The sequence below is a fragment of the Cheilinus undulatus genome, linkage group 11 (genome assembly GCF_018320785.1).
Source record: "Cheilinus undulatus linkage group 11, ASM1832078v1, whole genome shotgun sequence".
NCBI lineage: Eukaryota > Metazoa > Chordata > Actinopteri > Labriformes > Labridae > Cheilinus > Cheilinus undulatus.
In genome coordinates, this window is record NC_054875.1 from 31,060,441 (window position 1) to 31,078,486 (window position 18,046).

The 18,046-nt window shown below is 38.5% G+C and overlaps 2 protein-coding genes across 4 annotated transcripts; one reads left to right on the forward strand and one right to left on the reverse strand.

The window, feature by feature from the left end:
- Positions 1 to 6,351: 6,351 nt before the first annotated feature.
- On the reverse strand, positions 6,352 to 11,426 carry rpl32 (ribosomal protein L32). Its single transcript, XM_041799423.1, has 4 exons — positions 11,294 to 11,426; positions 10,549 to 10,649; positions 10,236 to 10,417; positions 6,352 to 6,515 (listed from the first exon to the last, which is right to left on the reverse strand). Exons 2-4 carry the CDS (start codon positions 10,642 to 10,644, stop codon positions 6,386 to 6,388), a joined length of 408 nt encoding a protein of 135 aa, XP_041655357.1. The 5' UTR covers positions 10,645 to 10,649; positions 11,294 to 11,426; the 3' UTR covers positions 6,352 to 6,385.
- Positions 11,427 to 11,575: 149 nt separating this feature from the next.
- On the forward strand, positions 11,576 to 18,022 carry ssuh2rs1 (ssu-2 homolog, related sequence 1). 3 transcript variants are annotated; one of them, XM_041799420.1, is made up of 13 exons: positions 11,576 to 11,753; positions 11,979 to 12,040; positions 12,576 to 12,680; positions 13,164 to 13,239; positions 13,419 to 13,548; positions 13,684 to 13,744; positions 13,841 to 13,962; positions 14,036 to 14,098; positions 14,183 to 14,265; positions 14,354 to 14,446; positions 14,576 to 14,681; positions 17,108 to 17,215; positions 17,321 to 18,022. In XM_041799420.1, exons 1-13 carry the CDS (start codon positions 11,722 to 11,724, stop codon positions 17,459 to 17,461), a joined length of 1,182 nt encoding a protein of 393 aa, XP_041655354.1. In that variant the 5' UTR covers positions 11,576 to 11,721; the 3' UTR covers positions 17,462 to 18,022. The 3 variants fall into 3 exon arrangements, with proteins under 3 accessions (XP_041655354.1, XP_041655355.1, XP_041655356.1); XM_041799421.1 differs by having other exon boundaries at positions 11,752 to 11,889; XM_041799422.1 differs by lacking the exon at positions 11,576 to 11,753 and adding an exon at positions 12,185 to 12,342 and having other exon boundaries at positions 12,004 to 12,040.
- Positions 18,023 to 18,046: the final 24 nt, after the last annotated feature.

Consider the following 18,046-nt stretch of genomic DNA (forward strand, 5'->3'; position numbering starts at 1 on the left):
AGTTTATATAAGATATATAACATGTGAACATATAGATTTATGTTGAGCTAACCTTCTCTGGGAGCTCAACTTAAATAGCTGACACAACTAATTTAGTTGAGCAAACTGAAATATATATTTTTTTATTTGAAAAGTTTTCTGCCAACATTTTTAACTATTCGCATTTTATGTCAGCTAAGTGGCAACATGAAGTACTCATTTGGGCCCAGTAATGTAAAAAAGCTGTGAAACTTGTTGCTTAACTATTTTACGTTGTGCCCCCATATTTGCTTTAACAATGTTCAGTTGCCCTTTAGGGCCACCATACATTCTACATCCTCCAACAACAACAAAGACAGACGACCACCTCCAGCCTCAGTGGTTGCTTCTTTGGGCCTCCTCTGCCTCAGTTGCTTCAATGACTGTGGGCACACTTTTGTCAGCTCTAAAAGTTAATGAAAGAAAAAATAACTGAGCAAACAAAATAGAGAAATCCACAGTTTGGAGCTACACCCTCTGACAGCGTGTTTGACATAAACACACAATGATTACAAACAAACATTTCCATGGTTCTACCCGCTGTGGCATGGAGCCTAATTAGTCATCTGTTCCAGTGGACACAATGCTCTTCAGGGTAGATAATTTCCTCAGAGACTTTTGTCCTTAATACCCCATTTACAACATGAGCGAGCGTAGTCTTTCAGAGCGAGACTAATTAATTTCAGACAGAAGAAAGAGAAGTGGGAGACGGAGCAGTGCGTTGAACTGATAAAAACCTGCGGGAATTGAGTGGAGAAATGCTGGGTTATGGTAAAAATGGACTTTTAAGCAATTTCTCAATCGAGATGACTGATGTAGAGAGACGATTAGATTGAAAGATACATTTCTGCAGCGACCTTGGCATACAAGTGCTCCAACAGTGAAGAAAATGTGTTTGAAAATGGCTAACATTTGGGAAGAATGATTTGCAGTTGTGCTTGAAGGTTGCTTTTGGACAATGTTTCCACAATTTTCATTCATAATCTTTTTTAGAATAGCCTTCATTGTGTTCATAATTGAAAATGTTTTTTTTTTTTGTAAGAGGATGGCCTGAATCTGAACCTACTCCTCTATCAAACTGACCACACTGCCATCTCATGGAAGGAACGCACACATGCAACCAGGGGCAGATCTTGTTATTTGGAGGCCCCAGGCAAAGAGCAATGGGAGATTTGCTTAGAGCAATCAGGGCCAGTGAAGAAAATATAATGAAACTGATTAGAAGCATTAGCAAAGCCACAGCAAGCAGTATTGCGCATCTCCAATTGTTTGAGTAAAAACTTGACCCAAAATCTCCATATCAATTGTTTTCATGTCTTCAAGCAAGGTGTAACTTAACATATGGAAACTGCAGGTGTGATATCAGCTATTTTGCCATAAACCATGGTTTATTATTTCATTTTGTGCCATTTTACCAACCAGTAATCCACTTTTTACTCATATAATATTTGTTTATAGAGCCACCTTGATGTAATTTGCTTGATATCACAAACCTGTGGGGCTTTACTAAGGGCTTAAAAAAGTAGGGGTCATTTGCAGGATTTTTTTTAACTTTCAAACTATTTTAATGCAGTCTTATGAACTCTGGGCACCTTATTGAGACCATTATACCTCACATTTGATGCACATATTTGCCTTTGCATTGAAGGTCCTTGGTAGACAGGGCCCTGGGCGATTGCCTACCTTTGCCAATAGGTAAAAGCTCTATGCATGCAACTTTAGAAGCAGTCTGAAAAGCAAAAATCAGCAACAAAGTTTTCGGCCAGCACAGATTAGAGTGACAGACAAAAATTAAGTACATGCACTCAAGTTTCAGAGTTGTCTTTGTGATAAATTGTATAGTTTCATGGCTTTTACAAAGGTAATAAAATAGAAATCTGAATATTAAAGTCAAGTAATTAGGTATCAACAACAAACCTCTTTTGAGGATTAATTTCAAGTGATAAATCCTCAACATTAAAAGTGATTACTTTCACCATATACATGAGAGACAATAGCGTTGAGCCTGTTGGCCTTACCTTTGGTTCTCCCTCTGATGATGCCCAGTCGACACCTGACAGAAAAAGAGAACATCCTCCTCTTCCCTCCTGCAGACCAGCCGCCTTTCCTCAGAGAGTCTGTCTGAGGAAAAGCAAAGGTGAACTGCTTGGGAGCAGGTCGCCCTTTTCCAAACACGACCCTTGCTGACATGTTCATTTTCTATCCAGTGATAAGGAAACAATGACTCCGTTCCTCTTCCTGTGAGCATCTCTCAAACGTAGCAGCCTCTGCCTGTCCTGCTGTTTTTCATCTTCTCCTCCCTCTCTGGAGAACTTCCAGTCCTGTAAGATGAGTCTGCATCCAAACAACTCCACAAACAGGTGCAGCTTTTATTTTTAAAGAGGAAAGATTAAGATAAGACACTGTAACCGTTTCCTTTAGTTTCCAGCTACAAGCTGACCAGCTGAATAAATGTTAGGTTTTTGCATCTCTGGCAATGTCAGTTTTTCAGGAACAGATGGCAGAGGGCTCAGGGCTGTGGGGCACAGCTTGTCTGCCAGAATCCAATGGAAACTTTCTCTGCAGGGAGCCGACGACAAACAGCCAAAAAAAAAATATACTGTCTGTGCTGGCCGTTTTAAGGCAATAATGTCTGATAACATTTAATTTAATCTGTTGATATCACATCAGGGATTTGTCTAGACATGCTGAAACAGGATGCCAATGCCCCAAAACATGAGTGAATTATGCACTGATAGGAATCCACACAGGCGTACAGTATATCTGGGATATTTTATGAATCACTGCGTGGTTTACTCTGATAGTATCTTTAACAGTTTGCATGAAAAAAATATTACACATCAAGCCCAGTTTACTTTTAATTTGAGTCTCATTCTGTGGTGATATACTAGTGCATCTCAGAAAATTTGAACGTCATGAAAAAGTTCAATATTTTTGTCACTCTTTTCTGAAAGTGAAACCCATATATTATATAGACTCATTACACATGAAGTTAAGTATTTCAAGCCTTTATTTCTTGAAATGTTGATGATTATGGCTTACAGATAAGAAAACCCAAAATTCAGTGTCTCAGAAAATTAGAATGTTGTGAAAAAGTTTAATATTGGTAAGTCATGGTGTCACACCCCAATCAGTTAATTAACTCAAAACACCTGCAAAGGTCTCCTGAGCCTTTAAATGGTCTCTCAGTCTGGGTCAGTCAGCTACACAATCATGGAGAAGACTGCAGACCCGACAGATGTCCAGAAGACAGTCATTGACACCCTCCACAAGGAAGGTAAGCCACAAAAGGTCATTGCTAAAGCAGAAAAAGTGTGGTTGGAAAAGGTGCACCAGCATAAGGGAAGAGGATTGGATAGTCAAGCAAAATCCATTCAAGAATTTGAGGGAGCTTCACAAGGAGTGGACTGAGGCTGAACTGAGGTACAGACCATTAGACATGGGCAACAAATGTGGCACTCCTCGTGTCAAGCCACTCCTGAACCAGAGACGCCACAAGTGTCTAACCTGGGCTGTGGAGAAACAGAACTGGACTGTTGCTCAGTGGCCCAAAGTCCTCTTTTCAGATGAAAGAAAATTTTGCATGTCATTTGGAAATTAAGGTCCCAGAGTCTGAAGGAAGAGTGAAGAGGCACAAAATCGACATTGCTTGAAGTCCAGTGTGAAGTTTCCACAGTGATGATTTGGGCTGCCATGGCATCTGCTGGTGTTGGTCCACTGTGTTTTCTGAAGTCCACAGTCAATGCAGCCATCTACCAGGACATTTTAGAGCACTTCATACTTCCTTCTGCTGACAAGCTTTATGGAGATGCTGATTCCATTTTCCAGCAGGTCTTGGCACCTGCCCACACTGCAAAGGTACCAAAAGCTGGTTCTATGACCATGGTGTTACTGTGCTTGATTGGCCAGCAAACTGGCCTGACCTGAACCCCATAGAGAATCTATGGAGTATTGTCAAGAGGATGAAGAGACGCCAGATCCAACAATGCAGATGACCTGTCAAAGCAACCTGGGCTTCCATTACACCTGAGCAGTGCCACAGGCTGATCGCCTCCATGCCATGCCGCATTGATGCAGTAATTCATGCAAAAAAGGAGGCCCAACCAAGTATTGAGTGCATAGAAATGAACATACTTTTCAGAAGCCTGACATTTCTGTCTAAAATATCCTTTTTTAAATTGATCTTATGTAATATTCTAATTTTCTGAGACACTGAATTTTGGGTTTTCTTATCTGTAAGCCATAATCATCAACATTTCAGGAAATAAAGGCTTGAAATACTTAACTTCATGTGTAATGAGTATATATATGGGTTTCACTTTCAAAAAAGAGTGACAAAAATATAAAACTTTTTCACGATATTCAAATTTTTTTTGAGATGCACTAGTAATCTGTAAGTAAATTTAGATTTCAGGCAAATGTAGTGGAATGAAAAGTAAAATGTGTCTCTAAAACAAGGCTGGGAAATAGGGGCCCAGCTGCAAAGAGGGCCCACTGAAGTTTGAGCAATTATAGCAAAAAATGTGTGCATTTCATTTATTGTTGCTTCAGTTACACAGCCTGTTTATAATTTACACCTCATTTACTGGAGACAGAATAAGTCTTCTACTTTGCTAATGATGACATTGTGAAACCAAATCATTTGGCTTCTTATCAGTGGTGTAGTGGTGCCTGCAGAGACGAGTATACGCTTACCTTCTGCAAATCTTTTTGGGAACCCATCCAAGAAAGGATTAATAGACTGTGTTTGACTGCTCTTGGATATAAAGTACTCATGAAAAGTGTTGTTTGAATTTACAAATTGACACCTAATTTCTCCTGCTTAACCTCAAGAAGTATGACTCTACGATGGAGGCAATCTGAAAGTATTGCCATCAGCTACAACTGCATCAATGAATCAACCAAGACAATTATGAGGACTAGCCAATACTGAGGCAAAGTAAGGGAAGTTTCTCCTCCATTCTATGGGAAAATGTAGCATACAATTGAATCATGTGCATCAGTGGGGATTTAGAGGTGGATAAGAAGACTTAAAAATTTTCACCCTGCACTACACCACCGCTTCTAATGTCAGACTTCATTGACATTAGGAGCATTAGACAAAAGAAGTAAGAAATTGAGAAAACTTTTTTAGGAACATCTGAACCTAAAACTAAACATATTTTTAGCTCCAGAAGGAGCTACTGCTACTTACAAATCACACCTGAGGTGGGCCCATTCACTGCACTTTTCAGGGTCCAACTCAAATTTTTCAGAGCAGACCTGGTCTAAAATATACTGAAGGTTGCATGGAATAGACATGATCAAAAGAAAGACAAAAGCTTGTAAAGTGTGATAATTAGTGCAGTTTTTCGTTCAACTAAATGTTCCTGATCAGCCTTATAATCAGTAAAACACACTCCCCTTTAATAGCTGCAGCTATAGCTGGTACATAAAACCATGGAAGGGAAAATGTGTTCATACAAAGCTATGTGGCTTTTGTTTTTAATACGGGTCAACAATCCTTATCTGCAGGGTCTTCCCCCCTTTGTTCTGTTCTTTTATCAAGTCATCTGGAAGTTGCTGAGGAAAATCCCCATTTACCCGACCGAGAACACTCCCACTGAGCTCTGTAGCCATCGGTTAAGACGCCAACTCATGTGTGAGCTTGTCTTGTGCACTGAGTGAATATAGCTGTGCTCTCTCAAGTGTCATGCCCAAAATGAAGTGCCCATTTATAACTCTGATCTCCCAGAAACTTCTTAATAAAGATTTATCATCTGTAAATTATGACTCAGCCCCATCAGAAATACATGCATAAATAAGCCAGAAGAAAACATGTTGAGATGTTGGAAACACATTTCTGTTTGCAGTTAATACAGCAGACCAACTCAAGAAATACTGATGCAACTTATGGTGACCATGAATACTGGATGGTTGAACTTTTGAGTGAAAATGTCTCCTTATTTTAACAAAAACTTCATGGTTCCTCATGACAATGACATCTGATGAAGCAGAAAACACTTTTTACAGATTAGGGTCATTTTTATCTTGAAATATAACTATCATACAAACTTATTGAAATAAAAGTTTCAGTGCAGTTCTAAGAATAACAAAATAATGAACTTAGATATGATGCATCTATTGTAGCTGCAGAGTCCGTTGACAACCATTAAAGATCTTTGTCCATATCATCTTTCTACCATTTCAACCATCAAAATCTAACAAGAACTTAGAATTTACTGATTAAATTTTCCAACTTTAATCAGCCATGAAATATCCGATTGATTTTACAATCCGATACAAACACAGCCCAGAAGCAATAAGGTGCACAAAAGAGACTCTGAAGCTAGATTCAATTTTACAGCGTTTATTGTGAACAACCAGTTTATTCGTTCTCCTCACTCCTGAGCCTGGCGTTGGGGTTGGTGATCTTGATGGCCAGCTGAGCTGCCCTCTCTACGATCAGCTTCCTGTTTTTGGAGGAGACATTGTGGGCGATCTCAGCACAGTGAGTCCTGCAGAGGTGGAGGAAAGACTCCAGGTTAATGTCATGATGAGTAGAGGAACCCTTTCACACTGAACATGTTTTCAAACACCCAATTTCACATTTTAACCTCAAGCTTGTTACAGGGTAAAGACATATTTAGAGAATTTTAGACATTAACACTAAAGTTGGCATCAACTACAACAGCAGCGCTGCTCTCATACAGTCCATCAATCATTTCTAATCACCTTTTATTGGGCCAGAAATTAGGAACTTTTTTGCTGTAACACATTTAAATATAGAAGAATCCTAAAACAATTCTCTCAATTTTGGTAAATTTATAGAAAAAAAATCAATTTTCTGATTAGTTTGATTTAAAATCCCTATCCTAAAACTAAAGTTACTAACTTTACAGGGCTTAAATTTGCCAGGGCAAAACCCACAGTACAGCTTATATTCCACAGTCTATCCTTTTTTCAGATTTTAGGCTTCCATAGCAACACAAAACCATTTACAACAGACTTCTGAAAACCTTAACTCACACCAGCTTTAGCATGATCTAACCTTGACCTTGCTGCAGGTCATCCTTTATCCATCATAATCAGCTTCTGAACAACCTCAGCACAGGATTCTATGATGTCTTTAAACTGGATCTTCTAAAATGCATTGATATAGCCTTATTCATATTTTTAAGTGTAAATTCAGCTTCGCCTTCTCAGAAATTTGTCAATGTTTCAATTAAAGCAATTTATACACAAAACTCTCAGGGCAACTAAAAAAGATGTTGCATATCCCTCCTCTTGAAAGTTCATCAGTGCATAGTTTGCTCAACTTTTGCTGTCCTCGTTAAGATTAAAAATATAATCAAACTGCAGACATGGCTTTAACTTTGACTGCATATTCGCATACCAAGTTAAGTATTTGCTACGTTTTATGAGTACAAAAACTTGATACTGGCATGAATAGCTGTGCGTCCCTATATGTCACAAATGCACAGCAAAATATTCAGCTATTTCCATAATTTTCTATGAGCATTTAGAGGATTTTCCATGATATCACTGACACCTAAATGATTCACTCTTTGCTCGGTGTGAAAAATTCTCCATCTAGAAAAATAAAAAAGGGCTGTCAGATATCTCAGAAAAGTGTGTGAGGGTGTAAGATGGATAACAACTTAGCCTTCAGACTGCATAGACATGTAAACAGACAATTTTATGAGGTTTTCAGTTTGCTGGGACTGAAACCTCTGTCACTGTCTTCATATGTGAATTCTAAACCGATGGGACAAAATATCCAAACAGTCAGATGACCATTCTGACCTGTGCAATCCAATTATTGATGCACACAATACCCATATTGGATACATCATTTTATAGCCTGATGTTTGTCTCATTATTTGAGCAGGAAGGGGAAGATGAAGCTATGTAAATGCTATAAAGGATGACAAAAGAAGAGCAGATTGCAAACACTGCACTGACCAAATGTTAAGAGTTGAGATGGGGAATTTCTGAGGGAAAATAAAACTTTAAAATAAGAATCAAGAACTTTAAAGTATTCATATTTGCACTCTATATTGGCAACCAGGTTTTTGTACCATTTTAGGAAAAAAGGTTCTGGGACATCTCTACAAATCTAAATATTCTAATGAAATACAGAGCAGATTTTCCTATCAATTTTACCTGCATAGATACTTCATTGCTCCCTGTAGTGACATCATGAATAAGGCTGACCTGAGCAAAGTTAACTGACTGAAGAAGTTGGCAGTGGGATACAGTAGGAGACAGCAGGCTCAAGACCAACAGAGGTGAAAGGAAGCCAAAGACAGCCTATTGTTTTCAATTCCAAAACACACTTGAAAGAAAAAGCTGTTTCAGCTTTTTACTGCTTCTATGAGAGGAAAGGTGGACGATGCACTCCAGTCAGCAGAAATAGTTACACTCCCCTGCAATGAGTGGACTTCAGAAATCACAAAGGTTAAAAAGTTACTGTACATTTAATTGTAAACAAAGATTTATTCATTAAAAAAATACAATGCATGGGACACACTCATACAGTGTGAGTTTACAGATCATGGAGAACTGAAGCTGGCTGAAACACTGTTCTGTCAAGCTGCTTCAGGGAAAAATGGTACTGTAGTGTGAATGGGTAGCACAGCCTGACTATATTTCCTGTCAAATAATTCTCCAAGAACAGAATCACTTATTACACCACCACTCACTACATTTGCACTGACAGGAAAGGAAAATCCTGCATAGATGTTCAAAGTCTTTAAGATTTCAGAAGAACACTAACCAGACATGCGAAAGACTACTGCAAATACCAATTGCATGGACATGCACACAGTCATCTGGAAAACCTCCCATATAAAGTGTTTAGGAAGAGCAGGACTTTCAAAAAAATTCTCAGGTGATTGTACAAATGTTGCAATATTTATAACAGGCCAATCAGAGTAACATGAAAAAAAAGAGGCATTATGCATGAGCAGCTACAGCGGGCAGACAGTGATCACTGATGTAGTTTATGATCGGTAGAGCTTGTTGGTGGATAAAACTCATGCCGGTTGGGAGAAGTGCAAAAACATTGTTTCTACCAAGAAAGGTTTTCTTCGCCCTTTATTGCTCTTGGTTTAATTAAGATATGTGGCCCAGTTCTGATTAGACTACCACTGTAGCTACAGCTGAGCTAATTACTCTGCTAGCAGTCATTGTATGTACAAGCTGACAGTACAGCTAAACCCCAGTGAAACAACTGCCAACTCATGCCAGGAGAAGAGGGACAACAACTTTGATCGGTTGAATGTTTGCTGGAAAAACTTATGTCCGACCAAGTTCACCCTGGTCACCCAGCATGTGCCTGTCGAGTCGAAGGCACACGCTGCTCATCTCTCAATCATGTGTTTATTTAGTACATGATAAACCTAAAAAAATGTATAAATGCTTCAAAAGGCTTGTTCTGTTCATTTTAGGATCATTTAGACAACCAAACAGGTGCAGTAAGGAACCTGCATGGATTAAACTGGTCCCCAACGAGGTGTTTTTTTTTTTTTTTAACCTAAATGACCTGTTGATTGGTTGGTGCCTGGGTGCGATTTTGGTTGACAAAATTTTTCTTTGGTTTACTACAGCCCTACTAGCTACACTATATCTACATCTGAGCTAAATACTACACCGTTTGCAGCTAATGCTACCAGCTTACAGTCCATCTACACCATGCCTGTAGCTAATGCCTCATTCTTCTCAGATGATGCTGACATTCCATCTGTTAGGAAGATTAGAAAAACGCAGCTCATCTATTTAAAAAGCAAGTCATAACTGTAATGACAATCACTCAGGATTCAGTACCTGTTCAGACACAAAAAAATGATTTACTCCTACTATTCTACCACCGTTAAATAGGACATCTTGGGTAGTTCCTGACAACACAGCAAATACGACAGCAGTGGTCACATGTGAAGTCAGACAGGTGAATACCAAATATTTAAAAGGTATTTATATCATACCTTTCAAAGAAAGTGTTTGTTCAATTTGATAGCCATGTTACTCTAATTTACAGCCTCAAAATATTGGCATAACATTCTTTGAGTCTTGTCAAATTTTGTGCAGTAACAATAAATTTTGTCACACTTTCTGGTTAGGTTATATTATGAAACCCCGTAAATGACCAGACACCACTGACACTTGACTATCAGTGAATGAAGGTAAAGTGAATCCAATTTTCATTGAGTGTGATTCTGAATGTTTAAAGCACTTACTTGTTACTCATCATCAGGACCTCAAGCTCCTTGACATTGTGCACCAGGAACTTCTTGAAGCCAGAAGGCAGCATGTACTTGGTCTTCTTGTTGCTACCATAACCAATGTTGGGCATCAGCATCTGGCCCTTGAACCGCCTGCGGACCCTGTTGTCAATACCTCTGGGCTTACGCCAGTTTTTCTATTTGAGAGATAAATGATACATGATCAGATGCTTGCAGGTCCAGTATACTACATATACTGGATATATATATATATATATATAAAGATTAAATAAATCTTAATGTTGTGAGTGTGCAGGCAGGATCTTACCGCAATCTTTACATATCTGTCAGATTGATGACGAATGAACTTCTTGGTTCTCTTCTTGACAATTTTGGGCTTTGTGAGGGGCCTGAGGGCTGCCATGGTGACTGGGGACAGTAAAGAGACTCACAATTTAACATGATAGTACCATGATAGCACCCAAGTGTAGAATCAGGACTTCTCAACATGCTACACGCAAGGAGTTATTAGCTTGTAATGCTAACAACAGTGAGCGCACAGAAAACGTCACACCAGATTCTTCCAACTGAACAGTTTCCGTTTAAAACATATTTCTGGACAATAGTACTCAATACGCCAGAGAGATGTACACGTGAAAGTACGTGTTGTGAGACGCGGGTAAACGTGCAATGCCATGTAGGCTAGCTAGCATGTCAGTGTTTAGCTCCTGCTAACTGCGACCTTTGTGATCTCAGCTTCAGCAAATTTGCTCCTATACAAGTAAATGCTCACATATGACTTAGTTTAATTGCTTGTTGTTCCACAATGACAATCTGGCGAGGCTGTACAGTTGTCTTCGCCTGAGTATAACTGAGTTTCACAGAGGGGAGGTTGGCAGCCGCCATGGAAATGGCACCTCGCAAATGCGCGATAAATAACGAACAATATGTTAATTCTTATCGTCAATTTCATCCATACAGTAAAGTATCGACAACTCTGACTGATAATGCATCCCAAGATGCTCAAAATAAGCCTTGATTGTCGAGGATTAACATAGATTATGAGAACTCACCCGCCGATGAAAATCCAAAAGGGACTCCAGCTAAGGCGGAAAGAAAGAAAAGGACTTCCGCTGGACCTGCAAAGGCTTTTGGGTAGTGTATTTTATCGGCGCTTCCAGTGTTGTGTTTGTAGAAATTTGCAATTTGCTATAGATTCATTAATTGAAAAGTGCATTTTTATTGAAGTTTGTTTGTTTGGATTGGGTGTTAAAGTGAAATATTTCCATGTTTGAAACTCAATGCATTTCTTTACGCCCACCTTACACTTTGTTTACAGCTAGGAAACGGTTATATGCGCACTTCCTGAACAGATTTTAGTCGGGGGTAAAGGGTGGGTTTTTCTGAACTTTTCTCAAGTGTACGTGTTCATTTCCCCGCAGATTACCACACCACAGACAAAGTTTGTTCCTGCCAAAGAAGAGGAAGAAGTTGACTCACAATGCTGCACGGGGGGGTGGGGTATAATAACAGGTAAATGATCTACATTTTGTCACATGATGATTTCTTATAAAATGTAAGTGCGTGATTGGCGCATGAAGAAGAGCTAGGACGGTTTGTTGTCCGTTTGTTTTTACGTCCTTTAGATGGAAAAACAGCCTCTGATGAGGTTAGAGCTGCGTTTTTTCAGTTCATTTCCATCCTTACGTTTAAACTTTTAATTTCACTGTTTTAACTTTCGTTTCCCGTTACTTGCAGCCATAACCCAACTTACGGAGTGGCCAACCCTGGGTACATCCCAGCGGCGGAGGGGGGACCAGGTAAGATTCGAGAATATGTAACAATGCTGTTAAAGTGGGCCTAGTTTCTAAGAAATAAGGGCAAATCTAGTTAACGGAGTAATACCCTTCCGTTCCGTTGTACAGTGCAGCGCATACAACTGTGACGTCACTTTCTACGTGCAGGTTAAGTGAGGTGTTTGACACGGCGGTCGCTGCGGGTATTTTGAACGTTATTGTAGATTTACAGATGTTCGGGTGTTTGGAAACACCCCGACCCTGTTTATGAGTCTTTTGTGTAGCTGTAAAACATCGCGTGATGGATAGTAACATGGAGGGGCAAGGTAAGTCATTCACTCACGACTCTGTACTCTTGTGTTATTATGTAGAGACATATCAACTTTTGACATACAATCATTCAACCTGAGTTTGTGAAAATTTAAAGCTATAAGAAAAAAGTTCAGTATCTGTTTACATCATAGTCGTTTATAGTCCGCATGAAAACATAAAAAGACTTAACTTTTGAAAAGCTACATTCATCCACATGACTGAAACTGGTTCTTCTGGTTTGTTTTAGCAATGTTTGCCCCACCCACAGCTGACTCCCAGGGCCCCAGCGCTCCTCCGGCCAGTATGTTTGACAACATGCCTGGCTATGAAGGAACAGTGGCAGGAGGAGGAGGTAAAGCATTGTAATCACTGTCTTGTTGTCCTACTGACACCCTCTGTGACAAGGTGGTGACACAAAAATCCCATGTCACTTTACTGGGCATACTGTACACATTCAGTGTCGTGGAACTATGCAGATTCACTCTTCAACAGAAGACTTTCCTCTAATTTTTGAGCACATTATCACCAGTTTTAGTTTAAACTTTATGATAAAGAACAAAGTTTGATTAACTGAGATATTACTATTAAGATTTTAGTATCTTGCTTGCAGATTTAATGGGGAAAACATTGCATTACACCTCTTTTACACAACAAAGAACTAAATATTACGACTAAAATTTGTGTAAACACCACTGAAAATAGAACATAATCTGTGGGATCTAGAATTTATGAACATGTGCTTAATGCAGTGGCCCATGAACAAATAATTCATGAACACAATGCAGGAATGATTGCCCTCAGGATAAAGCATTTCTACTTTTGATATATGTTGTAGGTGGATTTCTTCCTCCTCCAATGCCTGCTCATCCAGTTCCTCAGCCTGAACCTGGACCTCAACAACCAAACTGGAAGTAAGCCGAAAAACCACGTTTCTTATTTCTACATAACTGTTAAAGTATTGCAAAAGTGCTTGCGTAATGTATTTTAACTTTAGAGCAAGCTAAGGGTTTCCCTAAATAATGGCAACTTGCACTTCCTCTCAGAGGTTTCAGACCTCATGACATATATCTCCATCTCACACGACTTACAGTATCCCGTCTATCAGTGAGGACACTGCCCGGGAAGCTTTTGTCCTGTATGCCTCCAGTAAGTGCTGCTACAGTGCAGCACCAGCAAAGGATGGTGTGATCACAAGCATGGAGGCATTTAATACCTACAGGGTAAGAGGTGCCCCACAAATGTGTATATGGTAGGAAACCTGCAAGAGGAGCATCATTAAAATCAATAAACATTTTATAGTGGCTATTTGAAATTAACAGATTGAGAAAAATTTCTCCTCCAATTCATGAATCTAGTACCGCCTGGAAACCTTCACTGAATCTCGATCTACAGAGTGGAGTCATGAGCCCTACCATGGTACAGTACCATGTTGCATGAGTGCTAATCTTTCTAACATTTAGTCAGTTGTTTCAGACTATTGCAAACATTTAAAATGTTTTTTTATTTTACCAGGTCAGCCTGTGGATGCCTTTGCCCAACCTCCTCCAGGGCCATGGGATATTCCTGCTAAATCTCCCTCCTTTTTTGTGGATGACAAACAGGTTATCAGGGTCCCCTACACATCCTCGATGAAGGTAAATGAGTAGACATGTGAAAGGAAGAGCCCCTTTTCAAGATTATTCCTGACTACACTTATTTCACTTACAGACCTGTCATACATGCATGGGAATGGGAAGAAAACCTTGCAAAGATTGTGCCGGCGCTGGAAATGTGAGTTGATTTCTGCAGATCTAATTCAAAGTGTGATGTTTCTGACCTTGACTGTAATCACGTTTCCTTTCTTGCTAATTTTAGAAAGTTTGTTGGGTCTGCAATGGATCTGGTTACCGTCATGGAGATGATCGATGCCACCACTGCAGTGGCAGAGGGAGAGAAAAGTAAGTGAAAACCCAATGCTTTCTTTATAGTAAAGAAATATGATATGTAGGAAAGAAGATTCTAACAGATCTCTAACATTATTCTCAGCTGCAGCCACTGTCACGGGCAAGGATCGAAGCAATGTGAAACATGTCATGGAAAGCAGCAGCTTCTGGTCTACATCAAACTCACTGTGAAATGGTGCTGTTTCTGTCAAAAATATGTAAACTAATGCAATGAAAAACCTTTAGAAATGTCCACAGACTGTCAACATGAGAGCATCTCTAATTGTAAATTAGATATCTGATTTTGTTTTTAACATATTTTCAGGACCACTAATGCTGATAACTATGTTGTGGAACAGTCAAGCGGACTGCAGTTGGACAATCTGAGCAAAGTGTCTGGCAAGGAGCTTTTCAGAGACTCTCAGTACATGGTAAAATATTATTTTTCACCTTCTAATGAGGCATACATTAAGTAGGGAATGCTATTTTTTCCTAATAAATAAATAAATAAATAAATACATAGAGATTATGTGGGATCTATTAAGATTGTTGAGGAGAGTAGGAGAGAGAGAGCTGTAGCCCAAGTGATGAGGACTAAAGCCCCTGTACATAGGGCACCTTCTCTATCAACTGAGCTCAACAGGCCCTACAACAACTAACAACAGCAGATAATTTAGAATTTGAATTATTATTATTATTTTACATTTTTATTTTATTTGGAATAACACATAATAATGATACAATGACTGGCAAAAAGACACCCAGCATGAGCCCTCTTTTAAATTTTTCTTTAACATAGAGATAAAAAAAGGGAAAAATATAAGCAAAAAGAGGACTTTTTTTTAAACTTTATAACATCAGAACATGGGATGGCTCTTATCTAATGAAACAGGAAAAAATCTTTTTGTACAGGTGTCTGTAAAATAGATATGAGTTTAATCAAACAAAGGGCATTTTGGGAGGATATAGATTTTCCATTTTTCCCACAATTCTTGAAATTTGTTCTCCTGAAGCCGTAACGAAAAGGTGATTCGTTCTGTTACATTTCATAAAGTATATTATACTATACTTTATTATACTGTACCAGTCTTCTGTAGTTGGAGCTTCTGACTTAAGCCATTTTTTTATTGCCTTCCAGGCAGTACTACTCAATACTGCAAACATGTACGCAGTTTTCTTATTTGTGGATGACGGTAAAGATTCCAACAAAGAGTTGCTCCCAGTTAAAAGTAAAGTTTGTCCTGAAGATATTTGCCCTGTTTTTATGGATATCACTCCAGAACCTATTGAAAGATGAAAGTGATTAGCTTCCTGGGAGCCACAGTTCCTCCAACAGCTGGAAAAGCCTGAATGGTGATGTTTCTGTACAGGTGTGATAAAATATCTAATGATACTCTTCCACCCAAATGCTCTCCAAGGAGTTGAGTTTGTAATTTTCCATTGAAACTCACAGTATTTTTCCTAGATTTCTTTACAGATTTGTGTATTATTGTCCTTTTTCCCATTTTTGTTTTATGTAAAACGTGTTTTCTGATTTTATTTTTGATAATTAGACTCTGATTGCTTTGCATGCTTGTTCGTCGTTAATGTTGCGTAACACTGACCCTTACCTTCAGCCTTACAGAGTGTCAAGACTGGGTGTGTTTAAGCCATGTGGCAATCATTGCATTGTTGAACACAGCCTGTGTAGTACTTGTGTGATTCTCTACACATTCAACTGCGTCTATAGCAAAATTTTTAATTTTCCTTCAGTTTTATGTGTGCTGCTACAGCGATTGTAGCCGCCAAAATGTGGGTGACCACAAACAGAAACATCTTGGCTGAGACATTTTAGGTGACATTTATCAGGAACAGACTTTTGCTCTTTGTGCTTTTACTACCCAGCATGTGCCTGACATTGATCTTTCATTAACCACAATTTTGCACTTTGAGCACTTGTTTTCATCAAGCACAACTGTCACTTTACTTGTTCTTGTAAGACATCTGTTTAATACAAGATAACATTTTTACACTGCTTTTTGATGATATAGTACTGGGACTTGAACTGGTGGTCCTCCACACTGAGCCACTGCCCTCAATAAGAAAAGAGGAGCACAATTTCCAACATATTAGCTTTTATATAATAATACAATATTTTAGCTCCTACCAGTATTTTTTTAAATTTTCATTTTAAGAGGTTGTTCAATGCAAAGACAAGAATACACAAAGTCAATATAACAAACAATAAATCTTAAAAAAAGCAATAACAGAAGCAGATAAACAAACTACACAAAGTAATAAACTGACAAATAAAAAAGAAAGTTTAACATGTGATAGCTGACTCAATTAATCATTGTTCATAAAGTCTACATTTTAATTTGATTCATTTAAGTGTGGGGATACCATGTTGACAATACAAGTGACTGTCACGTACCTCTACTGACTGATTCATGTGTGAAAATACATACATCATAGTTCACACATCTTAACTTGTGCACATCCTTACACAATCATAAAGGGAGAAAAACTAAGACATTTAATACCATATTGTCACCGTAGTCATCACTTCATTCCAGAGGATCATTACAAGTATTACGCTACTGCTCCTCTTTTTTTCCCCATCTTTCTTAAACATGTGAATCTAATTTCTGATTCTCATGGTTATTTTTTTCCATCTCATATATTTCATTTACAAGATCCTTCCATTTTAAATGGATTAGGTTATTATGCTTTAACCAATTCCTAGTAATTTGTTTTATTTTTGCTGTTCTTGATACAAAAACAGATTTTTTTCCTTTAATTCTGCTGGGATTTTTCCAAGCAGAAGGGCTTATGGATTGTTATTAAATAGCAGTATTACTGTGATCACCCTGTGCAGGTTTATCCAGTGATGGGTTTCCCAGATATTACTGTGGTGAATGCTGCACAGCGTCTTGTAAGTGAACACCAGGCCAAGTTCTCCCAGACCTCACGCATTCTACAACAGGTAACAGTGCATCAGCAGTATTTATAACCTAATTCAATAATATTTGATCAGTATTTATACAGTATACCTCTGTGTAAGGAACTCATATTTGCTTTCTGTTTTCAGCGTCAAACCATAGAGCTGATTCCTGTCACCAAAGTGACCTACTCGTGGAAAGGGAAATCACACATCTACTTTGTTTACGGAAATGAGTTCAAAGTCAATGCAGATAATTATCCTGCTACCTGCTGCTGTACTGTAATGTAATTGCAAAGGTTGCATATGAAGGTTTTCCATTCTTCATCATTTGAAATCAAAATTAATCACTTCTAATGATCAATGGGGGGTTCCTTGACATGCAGGCACGTTTGATGTTTTTCAAGTTGTATCTCAGCAGGGATGAACAGAGCCATTTAACCTTGGAAACTTCTCCAATAAGTCACCGTCAAGGCTACAGAGGAAGTGAACTTACCCCTAAATAACTACAGTATAACAAAGTTCATCTAACAAAGTTTTTGTTTTGTCACTTTTTGCATGCGCCACATAAGGAAATATGTTACTGATCCTATTGAACAATTATCATGCTGAATTATACAGTCTTTACTTGTAATATATAACTGCATTGTTTTTTAAATTCATAAAACAAACTTTTATACTACGTATTTTTGCAGTAGCTACTAATTATCAATATGAGCATTATGTATTTACCTGTCAAAACATGTTTGTATGTGAAATGAAATTATTTTAAATGTGCATAATCTCACAGCAATGACATATCTCCCACTTGCTTTGATGAAATTCCTTCTTTTAATAAATGGTATTTCGCAATGTTTTGCTGCCAAAAGTGTCGTC